Source organism: Seriola aureovittata, chromosome 14, assembly GCF_021018895.1.
Source record: "Seriola aureovittata isolate HTS-2021-v1 ecotype China chromosome 14, ASM2101889v1, whole genome shotgun sequence".
Lineage (NCBI taxonomy): Eukaryota > Metazoa > Chordata > Actinopteri > Carangiformes > Carangidae > Seriola > Seriola aureovittata.
In genome coordinates this window covers 3839402-3865000 of record NC_079377.1, presented here as the reverse complement: position 1 = coordinate 3865000, position 25599 = coordinate 3839402, and the positions used below count along the sequence as shown (strand labels likewise).

The following is a 25599-nucleotide window of genomic DNA, read 5'->3' as shown; positions in this document are numbered from 1 at the left end:
GTCAAACAAAGCCGAGATCAAGTCTCAAATAATAGTCACTACTCTGTCAGACTGACCACTCTGGAGTCTGGAGTTTCTCTTTTAACATCCTCATTTTAGCAAGGTCATTCTTGACATTGGGATTACGCATTTGAGCTGCTGGAAGGCTTTTATTTTGACACATGTGCAGGAAGTGCTGCTACAGTCACAATACCTTAACATTGAATGAGATTTTAAGAGGCAACAGGAAACTTTTCCCCTTAGTGTTTCCAAATGGTATCAGTGTTGGCGCTGCTGTCATAAAGAAGAATGTAGTTCATTTCAACACAGCTTGTTTTATTTTCACCACCAGGAAATGTTTTATTTGCTTAGATTATCAAACCAACAATGAATAGTTTGTTTCTGGCTGCTAGCGGCAGTGTTAGCAACATGGCTACAGCTATCAGCCTGGCTACTATCCAAAGCAAGAAACAACCATAAGGATCACAATTTGAACTGCAAACCGCGATCTCAGTGTTGTGATGAAAGCAGACTGAGGGTGTTTTCACATCTACAGTTGGTTTGCTCTGGTCCGGTTCAGTTGGAGACTTTGTAAACTTATCATTTTCCCCTTGGTTCGATTTGCTTTCATACAGAGAAGAATTCAAGGGGAACCAAAATGCATCCTTACAAACCACGTGAGAACGTTCACTCCTCTTATTGGTCAGACTGTCTGGCTGGAGCAGGGAAGTAAACACAGGAAGGTTACGGGAAGCGTCGAGCTCAAACTTGTGAGTTCACCTGTTAGTGGGGTCGGATCCAGTTCAGAACTCTTTCACACCAAAAAGGAACCGCTCCAGTATTAGTTTGGGACCGGACCAAGACCACCTCCTCGAAAGGGTCTCGGCGCGATTGTTTTGGTCCACACCCGAGTGCAATTACTGTTTTCACACCTGCCCAAACCGATCATACCAAGGGGGAAAATGAACCAGGGTTCGACGTAAATGGACTAGAAAAGCGCAGGAGTGAAAACAGCATTAGACACCTGGTTAGATGGGTCTTGAACCCTCTTTGAACCACTAATAGTGACTACCGTGACAAAGCCTGGTGAGCTGCTGCATCAGTGTGCCGGTTTACTCTCCATCAAGTGAATGTCTCTCCGAGGTTCACTCTTGTTTTCCCTCGGTTTCTGTCGCTCTCCCTCTTTGCCGTCTTTGCCTCCTCAGGACATTTCTTTTGCCGTGTAACCTTTCCTCAGTTACTCTGATTGTTGACAGTCACTACCTAGGAAAAGCTACCTACCGAGAGCTACCAAGGAAAAAAGAAGTGCTACCCTCTTTCTGTTTTGGTTGCACAGTGGCATACGTAATTCAATCTTGTATCCTGTGGCAGAAAGAATTGCAGAGTGAAAACGAGGCTTTTAGGGAACCGATCTGAAGACAGATGGTGTCATTATTCTGTAGCCATCACATTGTGCAATCAACATTTACCTCCTAATAAGTTAAAACAAAAAAGTATTCTATTGCCACTTTAAAGTGATTGGAATTAATTAAAAAATAATTGACAGCCATGTAATCACAGGTGTTTGTATATGGGTGATAGGTGATTTGATCTTCACAGTCGATGCTGTGACCAGTTTTAGTTAAAGCTCAGAAAAAAACAATAAAATAAAATAAAATTAAATTGTTATTTCACATTAAAAGTTTTCCAACAGCTGGAAGGGCTTAATGCCTCCCTTTCCTGGTAAACAACTGGATCAAAATCATCAAATCAAACTTAACCTTCCGACTCAGGCTTTTAATATGAAACAACTGCAAGTATGTTTGAGTATCCACAACTGAATGTATGTAGTGTGTTTCTGTTGTTGTAGTGAGGCCTGTCTGTAGTACAAACCTCCTTCTCTTGTATTTGAGTTAAATAGAAGATTTGAGTTGTAGATAAAACTATCTAAGAATTTAATGTATACCTACTCCTGCTTCTACTGCTGCTGCAGTAGCTTCTGCTACCACTGCCTCTGTTATAGACTTCCTTGTCAGCTGCACTGTCTGCAGCTGTCTGTCTCATGCCTCCTTCGATCATCGTCATGTTTATTCTCATTCTCCTATTCGTCCTCTGTTTCCCGTCCCTGTTGTGTTTGTCCTCTGTATTTCTCCCTCCCTCCCTCTTACTCTCCCCGCTAACCAATTTGCAGCCTTCATCTCCTGCTTGTCTCCTTCCACACTATTTGTTTTCCTCTCCCTCTTTTAGTGTTGTTGGCTCTTTGTTTGTTCCACCACCTCGTTCTGCCTCTTCTCTGAGGATAAGACGCTTGTTTCATCTGCCTCTCGCGCGTGTGAAGGAGGACTGTTGAATGTTGTCTTGCATAAGCCTGTTGAGTACAGTCTCAGTGGGCGGCCAGCCTCTTTTGTAAAGGGCGGGAGCTGCAGGTGTTTGCTTATATAGATTTGTGTAATTTGGTGGTTTACAGGTATAGTGTGAGTTTGAATGATGTTTTTGTTGGCCCATACCAGCATACCTGCAATGAAGCTGTTGAGAGAGTCAAATGAAACGGGACAGCTGCTCAGGACTTAGAACCCCAAATTGACCCTCATGTGTCATCGGTGTGTGGATGTTTGTGTATGGTGGGAAAGAGCTATATGTGTTGGAAAAAGTGCAGTATGAATGTGTGAGTGAATGGGTGAATGTGGCTTCCATTGTAAAGCGCTTTTAGTGGTTAGAGAAGTGCTTTGAGGGTGCAAACCATTTACCATTCACCATGAAATGTGATTGAGAGGGGGGTGACATGCAACAAAATTGGGGATGATTTACAATACATGTAAGTCCTGTAAGGCCCCAATACACCGAGCAATTTTGGAAAGTCCCAAATAAGAGTTGACTATTAACCAGCCAACTGGAAAAGAAACACTAAATCTTGGTTGTTATTTTCTTGCATTTTCCAAGGAAGAGAGTGGCCTCTTTTCAGCTCATGTTTGCTTATTGTAGCACAACCAGAACCAATAAGATCATCTTTATGATACAGTGCCACTGTGACGCCGCACTGTTCCACTGTGACGCCCCAATTCATATTCAAATAATGCACATACAATAATGAAAAAATAATAATACTAGCAATACTTTATTTATACTTTTCTTTCCATGGTTACAAAGTATTTCAACAAAGAGCACAAGATACAGCAATAAAATGATATAATGAAAAGTAGAACCAGGTCAAATGAGCTAAATAATAAATTAAAAAATTGCGTTAGGGAAATCCAATAAGTCAGTGAGGTCAGTCTCAGTCTTATTTATTTTATTTTATATATTATTATATTTGACATTTTCCTGGCAATGGTGTGATTTTTATCTGATATTAAAGACAAAAGCAGTGAAGCAGACTGTGAATGGTCGACAGTTTAGGTGCCAAGGCAGCAAATGCACAGTCATCTTCGGTAACAAATCTAAACCTAGAAAAGTTTTTCTGCTGACCCAAGTCTGCGCCCTGGTACAAATGGGCTTAGTAGGTCAGAAATATTGCTTGGAGCAAATCCATTTAATGCCTCACTCGTGAAAATTATGTGCTGAAGTAATTGCAAGACAATAAATGTAAGGGGTAAAGTAGTCTCTTTTTAGTCCGAGCAAAAGTGTTTTTTTTTTTTTTCACTAAGTGCTGAATGCAATAATCAAGATGAGATGAGATGAAATCTTAAAAACCTTTTCAGCAGCAGAAAAAAATGGTTTGATTTTAGAGATATTTTGCAAAACCGGTAAAACAAGACTCAATAACTATGTACAGGGTTTAAAATTCAGCCTTGAACAACAAAGTGCAGATCTGTGGAAGCATAAGAAACAATCAATATGTCCAACAGCTCTCTTGCCTTTTGTGACGTAGGTACATGAGGGTTGCTGCTTGAGACTTACAAGTATTTTATTCACCATCTTTCAAGCACTGTACTTGGAAAGTTTCAACTGATTTACTCTCTGAGAGCTGCTGATAATGTTTTTGGATTAAAGTTTGTGTTTTGCGCCAAAACCATCGGCGCTATCTGTTGAAAATCATCCTTCGTTTCAGACTGAGCTCGGGGAAATTCCTGTGTGTGTAACCTGCCCTTTGAGTCTCACAATGAAAACCATATTATGTGCTCATTATTTTATTGTTATTCAGCCGCCTTGGCAGCAGCTTCCTATTTTCTCTCCGTTACATTGTTTGACCTGTTGTGCAGGTGATAGAAATCCACAGAAGTAAATGTCATGCCACTGTGTGCATGTTCAGTCTGCTGTTTCCCTTTAGAGATGTCAGCTCAAACTGTCCACCTAATATAAACCACATGCAGGACCATAAATGCCAGATACACAAGCTGCTGCCTGCTTTCAAACTACTGCTTATCGTCTCATCAAGCACTTTTTATAATAGCATCATCTCATGCTTTGATGTAATTAGGATGCCACAGGTACCCGAGGGATCGCGGGTCCAGTTGCATGTACTCAATGAATATTTATATACAGTATTACCATTTCTGGCAGCTTGCTCCCTGTCTTGATTAATTCTTTTCCTTGTGAGTCCCCTGCTGTTTGTCTGTCGGCATAAATTAAAAAACATTTCAAAATAATTTCAAATCATTCTTGTGACATTATTTGTTGAAGATTCGTCACCTTGAACTCTGTTTGGACAACTTGAGTGATCAACTCTGGTCACAACCTTGTAGGTAAAAGGTCTTTTCCATAAGTATAAGTATTGCTCCTATCTGAGCACTGATGTTCATTCTTGACCTTGGGATTATGCCCTTTGAGCTGATGGAAGGCTATTAATGTGAAACATCTGTGCAGGAAGTGTTGTTGTCTCAGTGGGACAATACGACCTCCACTTAAAGTCCAGATACTAAATGTTTTCAACCAGATATCATGCTTCTCATCAGCAAATGGAACTCACTCAAGTTTCATCCGTGTTTACGTGTTGAAAGTTGATCACATTGACTTTGACTGTCCAGTTTTGCACAAAACAGAAGCAATTCTTTTTTTTTTTTTTTAGAAAACAGTGCATCTCTCAATATCATTCCAATTAAATGTGACGACGGATTTCCAGCAGTCTGCCTCTCGATTGGCTCCCTGGGGCCTGATACGGCAGGTGCCAAGACTTGAATGCAAAACAAGTGTTTCCATTTCAATTTTGTGAAATATTGCTTTGTCGAATAGTGTGAAGAAACGCCACATGCAAACGTATACATTTTAAAAAAAAAATTTTCTGCAATTTTTTTTTTTTTTTTTAATTTAGGTGTTTCCATTTCTTGTTTTTAAGTTCACAATTTCAAATTGAACATTAAACAGGTTAATGGAAACACACTTAATGATGTTACCTTTTTGCTCATAGCTCAGAGAAAGCTAGTAAGTAGACTTTGAGCTTATTTTGTAGCACTGTTGTTCATCACTAATTAAATCCAATCTCTGCTACATTTGCTGTTTTTTTGGTTCGATGTTAATAAACTGAAAATGTCCTGCACAAATGCTTCACATTTAAAGCTTTTCAGCAGCATAATCACTTCCGCTCCTGATGGGCTGTTAATGTGAAACACTTACAAAATTTGTTGAGTTTCATTGATAGTAGCTTAATGTGGAATGAAAAAACAGCAAAGTAGCTAATACTGGAATTAATATCTACGTCATTGCATAATTAAATAACTGCACTGGGACTGTAAATGGACCTGCATTTGTCAAGACAACAGGTTAACATGTAGGAAGCCCACATTAAAGCTCCATATTTTACAGTTTTCCAGTGTTTTATTTGAAGTGTTAATCTATAAGAAGATATATTTGTGGTTTTAAGAACCAAAAAACATCTGAATGTAGTTTTACATCTCCTCTCTCGGGTTTCTCTCTGGAGCTCTAGTAACAACAGGTCAGTGAGCCAATCAGAAGAGAGTAGGCTCTGATATAGAACCTAGACCTGCTGTATAATCAAGCAACACATTGACATCTACCTTTATACTATATGGGACCTTTAATAGACCTTGTATGGTAAAAGGAGATAGCTGGACAGGAACAGTACGTCACTGTCACTCGTCAGCAGAAGCTGTTGAGTACATCAGGGAGGAACTTTACCCCCACACAGACAGTATAACAGTGTAAGAGCCATCAGCTGATGGCTTTGTCTGCCGTGTCTTTGACAGAAAGCTGATGTGACAGCCGTCCTCAGAGGGTTTGGTTTGCTCTGTGGTTTAACTCGAGCCAGCGTCGCCGTCATCGCCAAAGACTCTATTCACCTGGTGGGCTGGTTATTGATTGCTGGCCTCCCCATTCTTTCTCTTCAAACACAACAGACCCTGACACCCAATCACAGTCTGTCGCTGGCCATCTGTCAGCTGCATCACTCGGTGTCCTCCTGGATAACTAATTACAAGGGATCTCCATAACTAGTTTGTGGGCAGGAAAACCCAACTTGTCTGTCAGTGTTTCGGGACAAATTTTGCCAGCGTGTCTATCTAAATCCTTGTGAACACAGAGCTGGGGATTTAAGCTTTTTATGCACAGTGACATTTAGGTTTTTCTTATTTCTTTCTTCTGTGTCTCACAGCAGCTGTGTGGGTTGTAGCATCGAAAGGCTATGTAATCTCAATTTTGTAACACTGTAAATGGTCTGAAATGTCTGAAATCAAATGGACAGGCATATCATACTTTTTTCCTTTTTGCTTTTTCCCTGAAAATGGTCTTAATGGAGTTAATGGGCTTTTCTGAGAGGAATCTCAGGTTAAGGTTTGACTAATTACAGCCAAACTCATAATGTTAAACATATTGTGTTGTTGTGTACAAACACTGATGGTGAATATCTTTACTATATTCAAGTAGTTTATAGTTTTTGATTTACTTATTTTGATTCTACTATTGTTTCCACCAGATACTGGACACTGACCTTATTAAACAAAATGGCTGTTGGCCATTACGTGATAAATCCACATTAGATACAATTGCTGTGTACACTGGACCAGAATATGTGACAACAGAAAACTCTGGAACTTGAATATATTTAAGATCTTACAAAAAAATACACAAAAGTGATCACACATCTTCCCATCCACAAATGTAGACCACTGATGTCTTAATCCAACATCAGCAAGGAGCTACAATGTTAAAATAAGCAAGACAATAGAGGACTAATTGTGTCAATACTGGGCTTAACGAATATATTGGATGTTGAGTTATTCTTCATATTAGATGTAATGGTTCCTCTCTGACCACATTTGCACACAAACCATCAGTAACACTCACAGTGAGAGTTGATTTCCTTAAACTGTTTGTTTTGTATTTGTTCTGTATATTAAGCTGTCTGTTTTTTTGTGCTGTGGGTGACTCAGTTACTGGAATCAGTTACTTCAGTTGTGGTGAATGATTCATGTAGTTTTGTTCCCTGGCCTCATGTTCGCTTATAATGACAATAATTCAAATGAATTCTACATAGTGAGATATACAGATTTTAATTTTGAGGAAAAAAGAAACCATGCCACTGGATAGGTACTCTGAGTTGAGGTGTTGTGTTGCTGTTGTTATCAGGAGGAAAAAATTGGATGGTGCTTTTTTTTTTTTTTTTTTTTCTTGTCACGGTGACAAAAAAATTCCACGGTGCCATATCAAGACTGCTGTGCAACACAAAACCTTCCCTCAAAAGCAGAGCTGAATTTTCATGTAAGTTTTACAGCTGATGTTTAAGGAGGGTAATCTGCCAAAATGAGAAGCCAGAATCTGTTACCCCATTTACACATGGCATTGAAATGTGTTATGGTTGAACAGATTGCAGTGGGACAGGGTTTGACCACATGAAAGTACTGGCTGTAAATGCACCCAAACGAACTGAGGATGGATTGTGATCCGACCAAATCAACACCAGGTGGTCAGGGACACATGTCAGCGCATTGAGCACATGTGTAAAAGCGTTGTCAATACAAACAAAAGCTACGTGATTAGAAATATGTAATCAAGCGTGACTGTTCCAAACCAGAAAGGTAGCAGCTAGCAGCCACTCGCCTGCAAACACATGAAGCAGTTCCTCCTCGGTCCTCAACTGTGGACGTTGTTCAAGACATTCGTGGATACAGCAAGCAAACACAGTAACGCAGCTTCAGATGGCTACCATCTTCTTCTATTGTTGTTTTGGACCCTGCACAAATGAAAGGAGTATGTGATGTGAGCTGGACAGAGTGATCGGATCTCAGTCGGATCTCAATGTGGACACTGGAGACACATTTGTACCAGGTGTAAATGTATTCAGGTTAAAATCATATCTAGATACAATCTGGATATTATATTAATTGGTAATCTAAATAATCTAAATATTATCAAAATCACAATTTGGCCAAGTGCAATAGCCAAATCACAGGAGCTGTAATTTTATTTTATTTTTTCTTCAGTACTGTGGTGCAACATGGATGCCCCGGCCTAATCATATCCTCCAGATGTAAGGGAACTTTCTGGTCAGGTACAAGTCCCAATGAAAATCACATTTTCAGCATTTTTGCATTTAATTTTCAGTGAAAATTAAATGCAAAAATGACCATTCCAACTGATTTCGCAATATCTGCCAAAATAATCGCAAGACTCTTCACTTATCTATACTTCATTTGTCAGCTGCTTGTCTACCAGCAGTCTAGTTATCTAGCAGTAATCATACTAAAGTTAGATAAGACTAGAATCGTGTCAGTTATACAGGTGTACCCAGCGGCCTTTATTACCTGGCACTTCTCACTCTTCATATTAACGCTGTTTGCTGCCATAAACTCCTCCACCATCCCAGACTTTTAGTGTTGTTGACTTTTCTAAGATCTAAAGATCATGCTCATGGTAAGGGAGGATGAGATCTCCAAGCAGAATCGTCTTCAAAGCCTTTTTGTTCAGCAAAGCAAACTGTAAAATCATTTGCTATCAATGGTCAATCACTCGGTGTAAGTAGCTCTGACTGATATTCCAGCATCTCACTGAATTTGTTTCCATCTGTCCTTAACCCTAACCTCAGTTTAAACATGGCTTTCCCTGTGATTCGTTGATTCCTGGTCCTGTACAGCTACACTTCACTGTTGGTCAGTTTGATTGCACAGCACCAAATAACCCTCTGCAGCCGCTGTACACAAACCACTTTCCTACTGAGATTCTCACTGCTGCTGCTGCTGCTGCTGCTGCTGCTGCTGTTCAAGCTTTGCTGCAGTGCCAACACACATCAATTCGGAGCCAATGCATTCTTGATTAGGCGTGGACACGGTAATTGTTTTCATTGCTTTGGATTGGAACGACATTGAATCTAATGTGGTCCATCGATCTTTTGTTGGGGGGAAATTGGGTTTGTTACCAGCGTTGTAGATCTCTCATGGCCCATGTGTTAACCTTTTATACTCTCTCTCCCTCACCACATTTTTCTCTCAAATCTCTATCTGTCCGCATCCTTCCCTCTTCATTCTCCTGACTCATTCTCATAGCCTTTGACTTTTAATCTCTCCCTATTTCTCTTCCTATCTGTCTTTCATTCTGTTTTGTTTTTTTTTTTGCTCCCTCCTTTTCTTCCTGCACCACCTCTTTTTTCCACCTTATTCTCCTCTTGTGCATTCAATTTAAAAACTCAGTTAGCGTGATTGCTTATCATAAACAATATTACCAGGGTAATGTACCACCGAAAAACAACTGAAAGATGTCACCTGCAAATATTTGGTATTTTTATTCTCTATATAAATGAAAAGATTAAACGATTATCTACATTGTCATTCACTGGCTTTCTGTCTATTTGGCTAATTGATTTAACTTAAAGAAAGAATTTATATGAGGTACTCTGTACATTTGTTTGTCATCGCTGTTCCTTTGCTTTACTATAAAGTCTAAGTGTTTCTGCTGCCTGTCATTTCCAGGACTCCAGAAACCTTCCAGACATGTTATCTGTGTTTGGGCTGAAAGAACAGACCTGTCTATCTATTTTTTCTTGTAAAGGAGCAGATTTCCTGCCAACTGTAAATTGTGGCACACTGCCACTGGAGGAGACTTATAAAAGCTTCTTCTTGTAACTCCTGTATAATTTACAGAAAGTCATCAAGATGCATTACTGCAGTTGAAATGCGTTTACAGATCAGATGATTGAAGGGAAGAAGAGGGTAAAAGGGGAGATAGGCCCTTATTAGGCCCCCCCCAGCTGTCTGCTTTGTGGGCCCCTGAATGGGGCGCTGGGTGGTCGGGTTTGGGCCCCTTTGCCGGTGTTCTTGTGTGGCCTCTCCCCAACCCCTACATGAATATAATAATTATCATCGTGATTATCATTATTATAAATCATTACATTATATTATATCATTATTATTACTGTATATGTTGCTGATTATTATTATTGTGCTGTCTGTGTATATACATGTACAAATTAGTATTGTTAATATTATTATCATTGTATACTATGGACTCACATTAGAACATCCTAGCATACTATTCTTTTGATAAAGGTCAGCATTGGATTGTAATATCAACATTGTAAATGACTGGTCTAATCTTTACTAATAGCTACATGTATCTGTAGTAATGTGAACTTTATAACACACAGAAGCCAGCCGGGGCAAATTGGACATTATACTGAATCATTTCTTCTCTTTGTCTTTGTGTTTCTCAGCAGTCAGAGTGCAGAGTCAGTCCCAAGAAAAGCACAGAGCCAGCTGTGGACCTGCTGGGCCTGGGTAAGACATCACTGACCTTCTTTCATCTGACAATTTAATAACCCTCGGGCAATAGAATAACTTCTCAACCTGTATACAAATGTCTGGGGGCCTGGAATGAGCTCGTTTTCTGCATTAATTATTCATAAAATATGATCTGATCTTCATTATGAGATAATACACACAATCTTTAGTGTCTTCATTGAACACACCCATTGAACATCTGCACAATGTTCAGGAGGACTTTTAGACCCATCTTCCTTAAAAAACATGCTTCAGCTCCGACATATTCTGAGGGCGTCTGGTGTGAGCGACTCTCCTCAGCTCATTCCACAGCACCTCTACTGGATTACAGTCTGGGCTCTGACTGGGCCACTCCAAAAGGTGGATTTTCTTCATTTGAAGTCATTCTGTAGTAGATTTGCTTTGATATTTAGGGTCATCGTCCTGCTGCATCACCAGCTTCTCCTGAGTCTCAGCAGGTGGACACACACCCAGACATCAATCCTGTATGACAACTTGATAAAGTTGGGAATTCATTTTCCCTTTGATGATGTTGAGGTGTCCGGGCCAAGAGGCACAAAACCAGCCCCAGATCATGAAGCCTTGTTTGGTAGACTCATGAACAGAGATTTTCACCACCTCCAGTGATTCCTTTAAGCTTTTAGCTGTTACTCTGAGGTTCTCTTTTTTTAACCTCACTTAGCAATCTGTGTTGTGCCTTTGGAAACAGTTTGTCTCAGTGTGCATGGATATCTAAACAATGACTTTTTAACCCTTTACAGCTTTATGCAAATCAACAATTCCTGGTGTGATCTGTTTTTTGCAAGGCCTTGTTCATCTACAGATCTTTCTTATAAATAGCTCCTTAGTTTCAAAGTAGCTCTAACCCACAGCTCCAATCTGTTTTCATTGATTGGGCCCCAGGGGCCGGTTTCACAAAGATATTTCAGCCTGGTCTGTGGTGTTGGTCCAGGCTTCATTTGGCTCATAGATCAGTCTACTGTTAGTCAGACTGTTTCACAAAAGTAAAGACTGACTCATTTTAAGGCAAAAACATTAGACACCTTATCCCCAGGCTAACTCAGTCCTAAGAGCAAAGTTACCATGGTAACAATCAATGACACCTGCGCTGACCAGTAGCACCCAACAGCAATTTCCCAAGTAAAACGTCCTTGTAGCTGTTGAACTCTTCCAAAAGACGAACATGTTCTGCTGGGGTAAACGGAGCTGAGCGGCTGGATGTGGTTCGTCTGTTTGACTTTTTTTTTTATTTTGAAATTATTTAGCTAGAATTCATTGTAACACAGGCGAGCTGAAGATAGTCAAGAAACTAAACTGCTTTGTGCAATGGATGAATTTAGACGTTCGTCTGAAGTCTGACTATATTATTATATCTAAGCCACTGTCAAAGACTATGTTTGTGAAACAGGCCCCAGAAGTCTGATAACTCCTGACTCTGGCAATTAGTTCACTTCAGTTTATTCAGTCCATATTTAAAACACATAGAAATAAAGCATAAAAAAATCAGCTGAAAAGGTGTAGGCTGAATCTATAGTATATTACACCTCTGCATAACATTACATGAATCAGCAACACTCTCACTACAGGCCAATGTAAAGTCACAGAAAACTGAACTTGCATTAGCTGATTGGTTCAGATTTTTTTCCAGCCTACACTGTGAATGTTTGAATGATCTTTTCAATATGGACAAGATCAATATAATGATTTGTGCGTTATTAGTTAAAATAGATTGTGTTTGTTCATAGTTGTAACTTAGATGAAGATCTGACCATATTCTACAGCAAATTTCTACATAAATGCAGGTAATTTCAAAGGGTTCAGTTGATAACATTTCCAGAGCGACATTGTAATAATTGCAGGTTAAGTAATGTCAGGAAAAAAGTTTAACGCTGTCAGGCTTTATTTGAGTCGTGCACAGAGACATTTTTTTACATTCTGATGATTTATTATATCATTTGGCAGTTAATGTAAAATTAGTGGCTTCAAACTATCATGTCTAACATATCTGTGAGCAGGCTGCACTTAAATCCACCCAACAGTCTAGTCTTGTACCGGAATATCTAGTTATGATTTAAATTCCAAACGTTGAAATAAAGTCATTCCTACCTTTGGGGAAATTGGAGTTTGAATATGAGTTAACTTTCAAATGTAAAATATAACTGGACCTACATTTTACACAATAGTTGACTCATTGCCTTTAGAAAAAGCAAGTCCAATGACTTAGTAATGGAAAATCTCAGAGCAGAGTCTCCGCCAGACCTAAACTTACATAAAAAGTAGAATGCATTTTGAATGGCTTTGGTGAAGTCAGTGTTTTAAACTCTTCCTAGTACTTTCATTTTAACATTACGCACACGATCGAGAGAGAGGGAATCATGTCAGTGGTCCGGTCACAGACTGACACCAACTCCTCACTTCAAGGGTCCCATCCACCAAATCTGCAACATGAGGTCGATTCCTCCTCCCCTTAATTTAATAAATACCATGCATTGTGACTGGTGATGACCTAAGCTGATCCTAAGAATGAGTATTGAGGCTGATTCTGGTATAATTTAATGGACTGGGATCAGGTAAAATAAACCCCATCAAAACCCTTTCCTTACCCTCTGTGTTTTATCCTCGTCAGCCTGCTAATGTTGCAGCGCTTCTCTCCTTTACCACAGCCAGGCTCCACAGTGCAGCCTTTCACCGCATAATGCAAGTTAACATTTGTGGGTGAATGTGTGCAGACATTGGGGTTGGCGTAATGCACACATTCGCTAACCTCAGACACTTATCATTCACAGACAACAGTGTCCAAAACATTCACGTAGCAGCTTCTCAGTTTTAACCGTTGCTCACCATCATTTTGACCATCGAGATACAGCAGCAGGTCAAATCAGCTGTTGCTAATTAACATTAAATCTGTGAGTAACTTCGTGATAGTCTAAAATTAAACTTGTCTATTGCCCGGTTGAAGTGCTCTCCGACAGCCAACAGTGTCTGTACTCATCAAAGATCATTTGTGAAGGAAGAACCTTCACTCTGTAACACCACTGTACAATCGCGAGTGGACTGAGTGTTTCTGTAGTTTCAACAAATCCAACAGAGTGATACATCCTCCCTTTCCCAGTTAGATGTTCATTCATATCATATCATTAACTAAAGATTGTAAAGATTATTCTTTGAACTAGGACTAGACAAAATTTATTTGATTCTTGTAGCTTGTGAAAATAAGGTCAGTCAGAGTAAGTAATTAACAGCTGTTATTTCAAACTGTCAGATACATATTTAATCAACATTTACTTGGGCATCCCTACTTGCAACTGGTGCAAGAGCCCTGTAGGAGTCATTTGTGAAATGTGATGCCGTCACCATTTGCAATCTGTATGTAAGCATTGCTCGATTTTGTGAGACGGGTCCCTGATTTCAGTGTGAAAAATCAGGAGGCTCTCCAATGATTATCAGACCAGGATAAATCTATTGCCTTTACTATTTATATAACTGCAGAATGACACAAGCAACATGAGAATAAGAGATGCTGCACAGAGCGTAAGGACAATGACAGATGTTAATGACAGAGTGTTTGATCAGACACTGAATAATTGTACAGCTTGTGAAATGCAGTTGTTAGCCTGCTAGCCATGTTAGTTCGCTCAGTTTATGTTTTTAATCTTTCCAGCATTATTTCTTGCTTCTTTATGCCAAAGCACGTAAAATTCACCAAGCCAAAATCCAAGCACAACATCTGCTCCCTCAGCCTCGTGTCTGCATTCACACACTGTTTGACTTCACTATAAGTTTTGTTGCATCTATTTGGCAAGACAAGACAACTTACACCTGTGTGACTGTTTTGAATACACAGGATTTAGAGATATCAAATTCCCAGTGGTGGCAAAGAACCTCAACTAGGCAAAAGATTTAATTACCCAGAATGCCTAAAAACTATTTCATTGCGACACAACAGCCGTCATAGATTTTTCTTATCAGTTGGACAAAATTATAGATAATCAAGCTGTCAGTATAGAGCGAGATCTGATCACATGTTCTTTATCTCCTGCATACTTGCATCTTTATTGAAGAGCACAGCAGCAGAATAGCTGGAAAGATTGAACACATCGAGGATATGACATTCAACAAAGGTCACAAGCTGGATTCAAACCTGTGACATTTTGAGCTTGTGGTATGAGTCTTGGCCCGCTGACCGTCAGGACGTTATACTGCTCCATGCTTGTTGACCTTAATCCTGAACAGCAAAAAACGGCAGCAGAGGAAGGCAGCGTTGGTTCAGGGTTTCACCATAAATTTGTAACATGCAATCACCCTGTGCCCCCCCCCCCCCCCCCCCCCCCCCCCCCACGAGGCTCTATTGTAGTGTATTGTATTGTATTAGCTGCACTGACAAAAGAAAGCGCTGGAGGAGTGAGAGTTGACGCCCTGCTATAAATAAGCAATGCCACACAGCTTGCAGCCATTGTGAGTGGATGAGATTTCACACCTAATCAATAAGTCAAATACGTGGCAGTATGCCTTCAGCAATGATCCCACCACCACCAGCACCCCCCCACCCCCCGCCCCGCGCATTCTTCCATCCAGCCTGCTCCATGTGTTCCTGTCACTTCCTCTGTGCTTCAATTAATGTTAAAAACAATATTGTGAAATCACATGAATTATTTTCTGCTTTTGCCAAAAATGAGTTTTTTCTGAAAGACTGAATACAGTAAAGAAGGCTTCTCTTTGACGACAGCCTCATGGAAACACATTTTCTTTATTTATTTCAGGTTTAGTTGGATGATTCTGATGATAAATGCTGCCTCAGAGATGTTCCCTCTCGCCAAAAATAGATCTGTTCAGGAGCTACTGAATCAATTTCAAAAACTTTTATTGATGGAGCCCCCCCCCTCTCACTACCAGCTCAGTCCTCTCCTGTAATGGTTCTGATACACTGAATTGACTTCCCCCATATTGTCTCCTTAAGTGTTATTCTAGCAGCAGTGTTCACAGACTTGGCAGCAGACGAGATCACAACAATAACATTTCTCAACAATAACGCAGGGAGGGAACGCTTCTGGCTTCTTCACTCCAAAATAGAAAGAAAGTGAGAAAGACTGTGTGCAAACCCATTTACCTTTTTTTTTTTTTTTTTTTTTTAAAGTGCTTCACCCTCAGCTCTAGATAGTCTGCCGCCCTCTCTATGATAGCGATCCTAACTGCATTGGAAAATCAGCTGGGGGATGCAGAAACCTGATGGGACCTGGGAGGAGAGACTTAAAGAGATTAATGTTTCCTCTATGAACTCTTTACATTGTCTCATTCAGTGTCAGATTATCCACAGACTCCACTATTCACAATCAAAGCTTCACAAGATGTTTCCAGATACCACAGTGTGATAAATGCAATGTAGCAGAGGCAAACATTTATAAAATATCGTCTGATATTTTTAATATCCACACTGAACCTGATTCCGTGTTAATTGTACTGGGAACTTCAGATTCCACATGTGTATTAAAAAGAGCATGGCAGCATCATCTCTGCTATGGTCTGATTATAGCTACAACACTCCCCCAGAAGAAGGAAGTGGCCACTTTTAAATTGCAGCTCGGTCAATTGACCAGTATCCTTCACCTTGACAGAATAAGGTTGTCTCTGAAGAATAGTCACAATTCAATAACATCTGGTACCTAAGAAACAAGTCAGAGTGGACTCTACTCGTGTAATCAACATTATTACTTTTCACCTTTCCCATCGCAACCTTTATTGTCATATACTACGTACTGAGCAGAAAGGGAGGGGGGAGGGTGTGTAAAAATGTAGACTGGATTCTCATGATCTTACATCTTAAAACCCCTATTTAATAAAACATATTTGACAAATAAGAATCATAATACTGTATGCTACGTTCACACTAAGTCGCTAAATTTGATTTAAACAGTTTTGATGTGTTTTGGCTCTGTCCACACCGAGTCTGTGCTTTTCTAATCTTAAAACTGAGCTTTTTGAAATCTCCAGAGTAGATAAATCTTGAAACACATACTGTGTGTGGAAAACAATGACACCAGCCTTGTCTCAGTCACTGCAGCATTCAAGTTATGAAATAGGGATGTCATGATGGCCCCACTCTTGATAATTATATTTACCTAAATGAGACATCTGCCCTTGAGATAAATAGAAGATCGATGAAAGATATAGGCCAAATAGTAAAAATAATTACCTACACAGTAGCAGAAGATATGCATCCCAGGAACCGGGGATCAAACCACTGACCTTCTGATTGGTCGATCAGATCCACTCTACCTCCTGACTTCTGCAAAATTCAAACAACATACAGGTCAACTTGTACAAGTAGAACTGTGAAAAGAGCCTCCGGATACCTTTACGCTTTATTTTTATTTTGTCTGACGACTTCATGATCATAAAATACTGATTTGATGAATGCCTTTGCACAAAGTGAAGGAGTTACTGTTGCTGCCTAGTTAACAAGTAGTCTTATGTCCCACAGTTAAAATCATTGTTTTAAATTCGTCCAGTTGTCTGACAACAGAAACAACAAATATTGAAGTAAGAGGATTTAAATAGTGAGCTTGGTTTTATGAGACCATGGTGCAGGTGGACACAGAGAGCGGGAGGAGACAGGATGGAGGTGGAAGCAGCTGAGACTCAGATTGGAATCTGTAGCCCAAGAAACAGCACAGCAGAGCAGCGGGGCTGCCTCTGTCCCAGTCTGTACCAGATGTTGGCAGTGAGGGACTGGTTGCTTGCTTTGTGACCATGATACGCAGCTGGCCAAAACAGAATGTGGCTGAGACTCAGGAGGTGAAACAGGAGATCCACTGCTAGTCACAGGGTTTGCGGTTCAATCTGCAGGTAACTGTCCTCGGGCTGGACACTGAGCCCTAAACCGCTCCTGATGGTTAGCTAGCACCTCACATGGTAGCTCACCGCCACTTTGAGTGTGCAGCATATAAATGCAGCCATTTACCACAACATCAAAGACAGAGGAGAACAAATTAAGCCTCTTTTCTTTTGTTGAGGTTTTCAGATGTTACAGAAATTACCTGAAAATGTTTTTGACATCTAAATAGCATTTAAAAATCTAGCCAGTTTAGAGAGGACACATTATAAAAAAAGCTGGATTCACCTTAAAGGGGGCAAAAATGTGCCCCTATCGTCCCCCTTATGGCCCCTATGGCTCCTAGTGGATTGTTTATGTATCCTGTTGCTGCATTGTTCCATGTTTAATGTGGATGAAATACAACATTTAAAAATATGCACTATTTGAGCTAAAATAAATGCAGTGGACCTCCTTGGGGGTCTGGGGCTGCAGGGCAGTTGCCAGCCTTTGCCATTATCCATGTGTTAATAAACTTAAAAGCAAGCGATCCTTCATCTCTGTCTGTTGATTGATGTTTGTTTGCACAGAAGTCTTACTCTGGTTACATAATCATTCAATGCTCAAAATTGTGGAAATGCAGGCTGTTTTTCTGCTGCAAAGGCTCCATTTGCAAATCCATGAATAATGTTTTGAGTTGCATCAAAACACGAACATCAGACTATAACCTCATATATCTTCTGTTGAGCATTTCATATCACTGCACCGCAAGAGGCGTTGTCTTAGGTCCTTTATCTCCTGTAAACAAACATATTCTACCTATAGCAGGTCATTTTGTGTCCAATTTCTTCACTTCGCTCTTTATAATGACTCTTTCCACCAGGAAGCTAATGACTTTGGTCACCAACTGGGCTCATATCCCCTCTCCCAGAATCGCAAGCAGGGGAGCCAGCGAGCTTCATTTCATGCCCTAGTTGTGATTTGTATTATAGAAAAAAAGTGGGTTAGATTAACATATCTTTTGGTTTATGGCTGTAGGAACACTTCAAAGACCAAAACCAATGAACTTTTATTATTGACAGGATGGAAAACGTGTGAAACAGCATTTTTGAACACTGGGACAAAATAATCACAGAATGTTTCCACATGTAAAATCGTATTTGGTTATTGCATTAGAATCGATCCTGGGTTTAATCAAATGAGATATTTTAGCCCTTGTTGTGCTGGCCAAGTCCGTAATGTGACAGCTTCTACTGCTAAATGAGGTCGCTGTATTCATTGACGGTACTGGGAAGCCCTGTGTGTGTGTGTGTGTGTGTGTGTGTGTGTGTGTGTGTGTGTGTGTGTGTGTGTGTGTGTGTGTGTGTGTGTGTGTGTGTGTGTGTGCGTGTGCGTGTGCGTGTGTGTGTGTGCGTGTGTGTGTGTGTGTGCGTGTGCGTGCATGCATGCGTTTGTGTGTGTGTACTTGGGGCAAAGGGGTGCAGGGTGATTATAAAACACACCCCCAGGCTGAACTATTGGTCTGTTTCCTTGGTGAAGTTGAGAGCGCTCTCAAGAAGTGGCTCCATCCCATAATAAAAGCTGGTGGGCACATTGCCTGCCGTGGCAGTGATGATGATGAGAATGATGGGCCCTTTTCTCCCTGTGGCTCATTACCATGGCAATGGAGTTTTTTGTAGTGGGGGGTGGGGATGGGGTAATTAATGCACATGAAATCTTATCTGTCTGTGTTGTATTTCAGTATTTACATCTATCATTCTCGCCTTAACTGATAATCTTACTCATAACTCATAGCTTTATCCTTAAAGCACTTTTTTAAAGCAATTTACAAAGAGATTTTTAACAGTCAAAATAAAAGCCAAGCTCTGACATGAAGGCATCACAAGACGGATAGAAGGAAAGAAAATCAATAGTTAGAATTAGCATGAAAGACACCACAGTCAAAGTAATTCTTTGAAAATGAGTTTTAATAAGTGGTTTAGAAGGATGTCGAATAGTCTTTCTGGCCTTCTCACAGTAAATGGTTTTCCTTGTACCCTGCTGTCTAGCTAAAAGAGCTCAGTCTTGTTCACACTTTAAAAGGGCTAAATTATGGATGTTTCGTCACTGTGGTTATATAAATGACCTCCGCTGCTCACTTGTTCTCCCACACACACCCAGTTCACTCTCTTTTTCCTTTCACACACTTCCTGTCCTCCCCCTGTCTGCCTCTCTCACTTACTCTCAGATGCGTGTACATGGTGTACCGATGGGGGGGTCCTTCAGATGAGAATGGGTCTCTGTCTGCACAGGACAGTCTTTCCATAACAATTCTGTAGTTTAAACAATAAAACAGCATCAAACAACTATTTTCTATGTAAGGATATAGTGGAGTAATTCTTTGTTTGGATGCCCTGTCCGGACACTTTTAATGCAAGTGAGTGCATGAGTCCCTCCAGTGAAACTCTTGGTCCCCTCCATGTTCATAAACACACAGGCTCCGCCCACAGGTGAGATGCACAGTGCATTATACAGCGTTCAGGTGAACTCGAGCTTCCACAATTTTCTCCGCTGAAGAAACGTTTTTGGCAAAAAAGGCCTCAGACAAAGAAAGAGATCAGATTAGAACACAGGCCATGGAGACTACCAGCTCAAATCTGGGTCGGCTGGTGGGCTGTCAAAACATCCATAAAGTTTTTACCGGCTCCATCAGTGTCAATCGTGTGGTTGGTCCCAGCAGATAAGTCCTAGGCTGAATTTATTTCCCAATCCGAACATGGAGCCAATACTCATCTGGCTTTACAGAGAGGAAAACCCTACCAGCTGCTAAAGGGTACAGCTTGACTCTGAACTGGCTTTTCTTCTCCTCCATGCATAAATAGTTTGATGGCTGCATGTCTGTTATCATTAGTAACCGGCTACAGTATAGGCATGATAACATTAGCTAACTTGGTGTTAACCATATTATGAATGTGTTCGGCAAATGTTGCTATCACTACCTGGCTGGAGCGTATCACGTCAATTCTAGCATGAGCTAATTGTTATGGCCCGATTGTTTTTTGCTGGCTCTCCTGTGCACAGAGTAACTTTATTCAGTTATGCCTCTTGTTGTGTGTTGAGTGGCTGCTTTGACTGGGCTTCGTGACACTTTGCAGAGAACCGAGAACTGAAGGGAGCAGGATTTGTAGCTGACGAAGTTTTTCTTTTGGTCTGAAATGTTGGTGTTCCAGTGCGACATCTAGTGGCAGTGACGATCATTTACAGACCCTTTAAAGATCAATTTAGCTAATGTGCTTTTACGTTTGGCTGAGGTGGAAAAATGTTTTTGCCATACAAGCAAAATGCAACAAAATGCAATGGAAACAGAATAAAGCGAATAAATCATGAAGTGTATGAGTACAACATTCACTCTTCAAATGAATAAATGAAACAACAATAATGCTACATTTCCGTCACTAATTAATTTACCTTTGTTTGAGGTTTGACCATGGCTCTTTTAATGATGTCACCTAGTTCCACCCTCTTCCTCTGCAGTGGTTTGATTGCACACGACTGGGGAACCAGTGCCACCAACTGTTAATCTCGATAAACCAACTCCTAATATTCACACAATGCTAAGATTGTCGCTACATTTGGATTGAAACGAGGCAAGTGTTTGTAATGTATGTAATACATAGATATTGGACATAGTTTTTAATCAAACTAAAGTAATTAAATGTCCTAACTGTTGGTTAAATATTGGTTGTGAAAACAGTGTGAGGTCCATCTAATAGCTGTTCTGGAGCTTTAAATTGTATCACACAATCTTCATTTTCTTCATCTTGGATTTTGCATAGTTGTCATAGAAAAGAAGCTGAAATTTCCATTTTTTTCAGAGAAGGTAAAGGACGACTTGCCTTTGTTAGAGCTGATGTTCAAAGTTCATTATTGAATAGTAAATAATCTCTTCAAAAGGTCCATTTAGAATCTGCTCTTGAACCTTTAAATATTGATTTTAAATGAAAATAGTTTTCACAAATACAACTTTTTCTAATTGTGCAGAGAAATCTGTGTCATGAGTATGAAGGAATGAAACTTCAAGCTTTATCACTTGAATGTCTTTGATTCTGCCATAACTTTTGGAGATACACACACTCTCTTTAAATCAAATCAAATTATATTTGAGGTTATTTGTACTAAAGGAAATGCGTCTCTACATCTCTCATAGATGCTCCAGAAGGTGAAGGAAAGAGCTTGGCCGGTGCTGCACCAATCAGCGATGAACTGGACATCTTTGGACCAATGGTCTCCAACCCTATCCCCTCAGCCAACAACACACAGCAGGCTCAGGTAACACGCACGCATGTAGGCAGGTACACACACACACACACGCATGCACAGGCTTTCATCATCTGCTTATCACTGCAGGCAGGTGGCAACACAGGGAGTCTGCAGAGACTCCCATGTTGTAAGTACACACACACACACACACACACACACACACACAAGCATAGAGACACACATTCTCTGAGGATCATATCAAAGTAAACTGTCATAGACTCTCCTTCATTGAATTAATTTAACCAATGTCCTTCAAAGGGGAGAGTGGGCCTGTCTGGCAGAGAGAGGACTCATGGTGAACTGCTATAATGAAGAAGGCAGGTGGGAATTCTGGGGATGAAGTACAGGAATATACAGCATCCAAAAAACTGAATAAACCCCTGGGCAATATCACAAGTTCTTACAAGTCTTGTCCATTTATTACAATTTTATTTGTTTTTATCCATAGCCTTTTGACTTATTAAACTATTATGAAATATTCAAGAACCAACTTCATAAGTAAGATTCAGTTCTTTTATCCTTATATATTCTATATGTCTGGTTTTTGATGGCACATTAGATCCTCTGGGCCTGGATGATACACAAACCCGTGGAGAGATGTTCTGTCATTCTACACAGACGTTTCTTTTCAGCTGCTCTTTGCTGGAGGGGTTTTGTTGCTCTGCCTTCCACTTTAAACTCCTACAAATGTCTTTTATTGGATTCAAGTCAGGGACATACTTGGTCAGGTCATAGTTTTCACTTTTTTTCTTCTGTCTTGCTTTGTGTGATTTTTGCAGTGTGTTAGGGAAGACTGAAGGGTGGGAGTGATTTTTTCATTCAGTCTTTGGATAAACAAACTCACATCATTGGCACCATCTACAAATGTATTCTCCTCTTCACCTATCAGCACACGGTGGCCTTTTGCAATAACCTCAAAACTGAAATATTGCGCTATAGACAGGCCAACCGCAGTGGATCGCAAGCAATCGCCATAACCACGCCATGTTCATGTTTATCCAACTGTCGGCACTACGGCACAGAAAATAACCAACTGAGATAACTCCTCTGTGATACACATGAAAGAGCATTTCATTTTCAAGATTCAGCAACCAGAACACACTGAGTGTGTACATACATATGAAAATAATGATTGGGACAAGGTGCCGAAGCCTGCTGCTCTGTCCTGACAGATATCGCATGTCACATTGAGCCATCCTAAATCACCGCAGGGGAAATTTCTTCACCGTGACATCCCTACACCCACCTCCATGTTTAATGGTCAGCACTATACAGTCACTATGGTAATCCTGGCCAGGTCCACGCCAAACATCCTGCACCCTATTGGATCCCAGCTCAGTTATTTTGGTTTCATCTGACCAAAGAATGAGCTGCCAACATCCATCAGGCTTCTTTTCCAAGTTTAACCTGCAGTTTTATGTTGTTTTGAGAGCAGAGGTTTTCTTCTTGACTTCCTGCAGTGTCCTTCTCACTAACACCAGCTTCCACAGATAATCATTGTCCTGAGTCAGAAGCACTCGACTCACCTGTCTTGTTTTTCAATGCGTCAATTTGAAGGATGACTCTTCACCTGTACGCCCTAACCACTGCTGCAGCTGTGTTTCAGTTTACGCTCAGTAGCCTACTGATGCTCTTGTACCCCCTCACATCTTCATCAAGTCTCACAGTGTGGGTTCTTGCTTGTTCCTCTCCATGTGGAGTCTTGTTGCATTAGACATAACCCAGGACAGAACTGATGACGCCGTGGTGTCCACACGTTCTTATATAACCTTGTTTGTGCAAATCTTAACTGGAAATCACTGGTGCAATCAGTTGTGTTGTATTTGGGGACCACACTTCAACTTAAAAATAATACCTTTATTTTATTATAGTGCCATTTTACTACCTTAAAGTGCCATGTCTCAGCTTCAGTTTGTGAAGGTTTGCATCAACATTGAAAGAACTGCATGTGAGACAAGGGGGAAACTCCTTAGTCAGACAGTGGAGGTGACCAGCAAGGTTTGGAGGGGGTTAATGAACAGCCATCAGCACTTTAAGATAAAACACTAATGAGGCTGTGCCTGTACTAGCCTCTTATTTGTTTCCAAATACTTACATAGTCTGCGTATTAGCAGGGTTTGCAAAAACAACAAGTAGTGACCTTTCGTTCGGTATGTCCTGTCAACCAAATAATTACTGTTACTGTTAAATTACTATTGAATCAGCCTAATACAGTCTCATTAGGCCTGAGTTTTAGCACGTGTGTAACATAGGGGAGTTAAACCTGGAGCTGGAAGCAGCTTTGGAGTCAGTTGTAGGTTAGCTCATGCAACATGCTTGTCGGATTTCTTTTCACTTTAGTCATTGATGTCACTCACCAGAAGTTTGTTACCATACGAGCTCAACTATATAACTACTTTTGAATGTCATGGTTATATCTGACAATTGTTGAGTAATGTCAGGTACACCTCTAATATATTATCTTCCTCAGTGAGATATAAATTCTATAACTTTTCTATTGAAAGCTGTCTCAGTTATACTGTACATAGTCTGTGGTATCTGACATTTCTCTCACTGCACTGATACAAAGAACCCTGTTCAAAAAAACAAGATAATATATGTAAGTTTGTGATTGTGAATGGTGCAAAGTTGAGGACAAAGTGAGAGAAATGGAGAGATGGATGGAAGGATTGGAGTGTGTCCAAGTGTCTGCCATCACATTGGATGCTCTTCATTTTCTGGGTAGACAAAACAAAACTGGGTGTTTGTCTGAGTGAGAGGAAGGACAAAAAATTGAGAAAATCAAAGGAAAAAAAAAAAGAATCTTTGACATTCTTCACTGTACTTTCCAGATACTTGTTTTTCCTTCCTTCTTCCCTCTCTCTGACTAGTCTCAGGGGAACGAGGAAGGCTGGTTGAATAAAACATTTTTGAGGAGCAGTGTTGAGTTTGAGATGCTGTCACAGTCCTTCAAGCGTGGCCTTTGACCTCTGGCTGGGCTGAAACTGAGGACACACACATTCACACACACAAATCTAAATATATCTGTATATCATATAGACACACACGCATAAGAAGGAAACATGTAGTCGCATACTTCTAGTCAAGGAATTAATATACAAACAGAAAACAAACAGGTGACATGATATGTACGTTGTGTACTGTAACAGCAGAATGCATGCACAGGTGTGCACACACACACACACACACACACACACACACACACACACACACACACAAGAATTCAATGCGACCTCTGCCTGGGTTTGACATTCATTCTTTCACTCTCTGACCTATTCCTGGGTTTCAAATTGTACATCTCATTCTTCACTCACACATACACTTCTGAGCCTCCTGGGACCAGACCAGGCAGTGGCTCGCGGGTGACCCAGGCATGAAGAACAATTATGGGCTGCTGTGACTGCTAGCTCCCCTTCTGCCACTACCAGCCTCCCTCTTCTCCCACTTACCCTCTAATCCCCCCTTCACGATCACCTCCTCTGTGACTCCACCTAGCTCTGTGTCTGCCTCACACCTCGGCTCATCTCCATAAACTCTCTGGCCCCATCCGCTTTTTTTTTTTTTTTTTCTTCTGTGAAGACCTGGTGTAGTCACTGGTGATGTGAGGTAATACTGAACATGCAGCCTCCTTCAATCAGGAGCAAGTATGGCGGAGATCTTCCGACACTTACACATTAACCCACTGATGTGGCGCCCTCTGAAAAACAACAAAATCATATACTATGCCTGTACGGTCTTAATGGGTTGAATTAATGCCACGTGTTAATTAATGGAGTTACCTATTTCTGACTTGTAAATAGTTATTCCGCAAATATCCAAGTCCTCCAAGAACCTCTGTTTTTTAGAGACATCCCATAGTGTGTGAAAAGGCAA

General features: G+C 40.5%; 1 protein-coding gene across 8 annotated transcripts in view; it reads left to right on the top strand.

Moving 5' to 3' along the window:
- smap1 (small ArfGAP 1) overlaps positions 1–25599 on the top strand; it is a 113627-nt gene that overhangs the window by 60610 nt on the left and 27418 nt on the right. For all 8 annotated transcript variants that reach the window (XM_056395343.1, XM_056395342.1, XM_056395341.1 and 5 more), the window contains 2 exons: positions 10553–10616; positions 21614–21735. In XM_056395343.1, coding sequence (XP_056251318.1) covers positions 10553–10616; positions 21614–21735 — 186 coding nt within the window. The remainder of the gene's footprint in view (positions 1–10552; positions 10617–21613; positions 21736–25599) is intronic.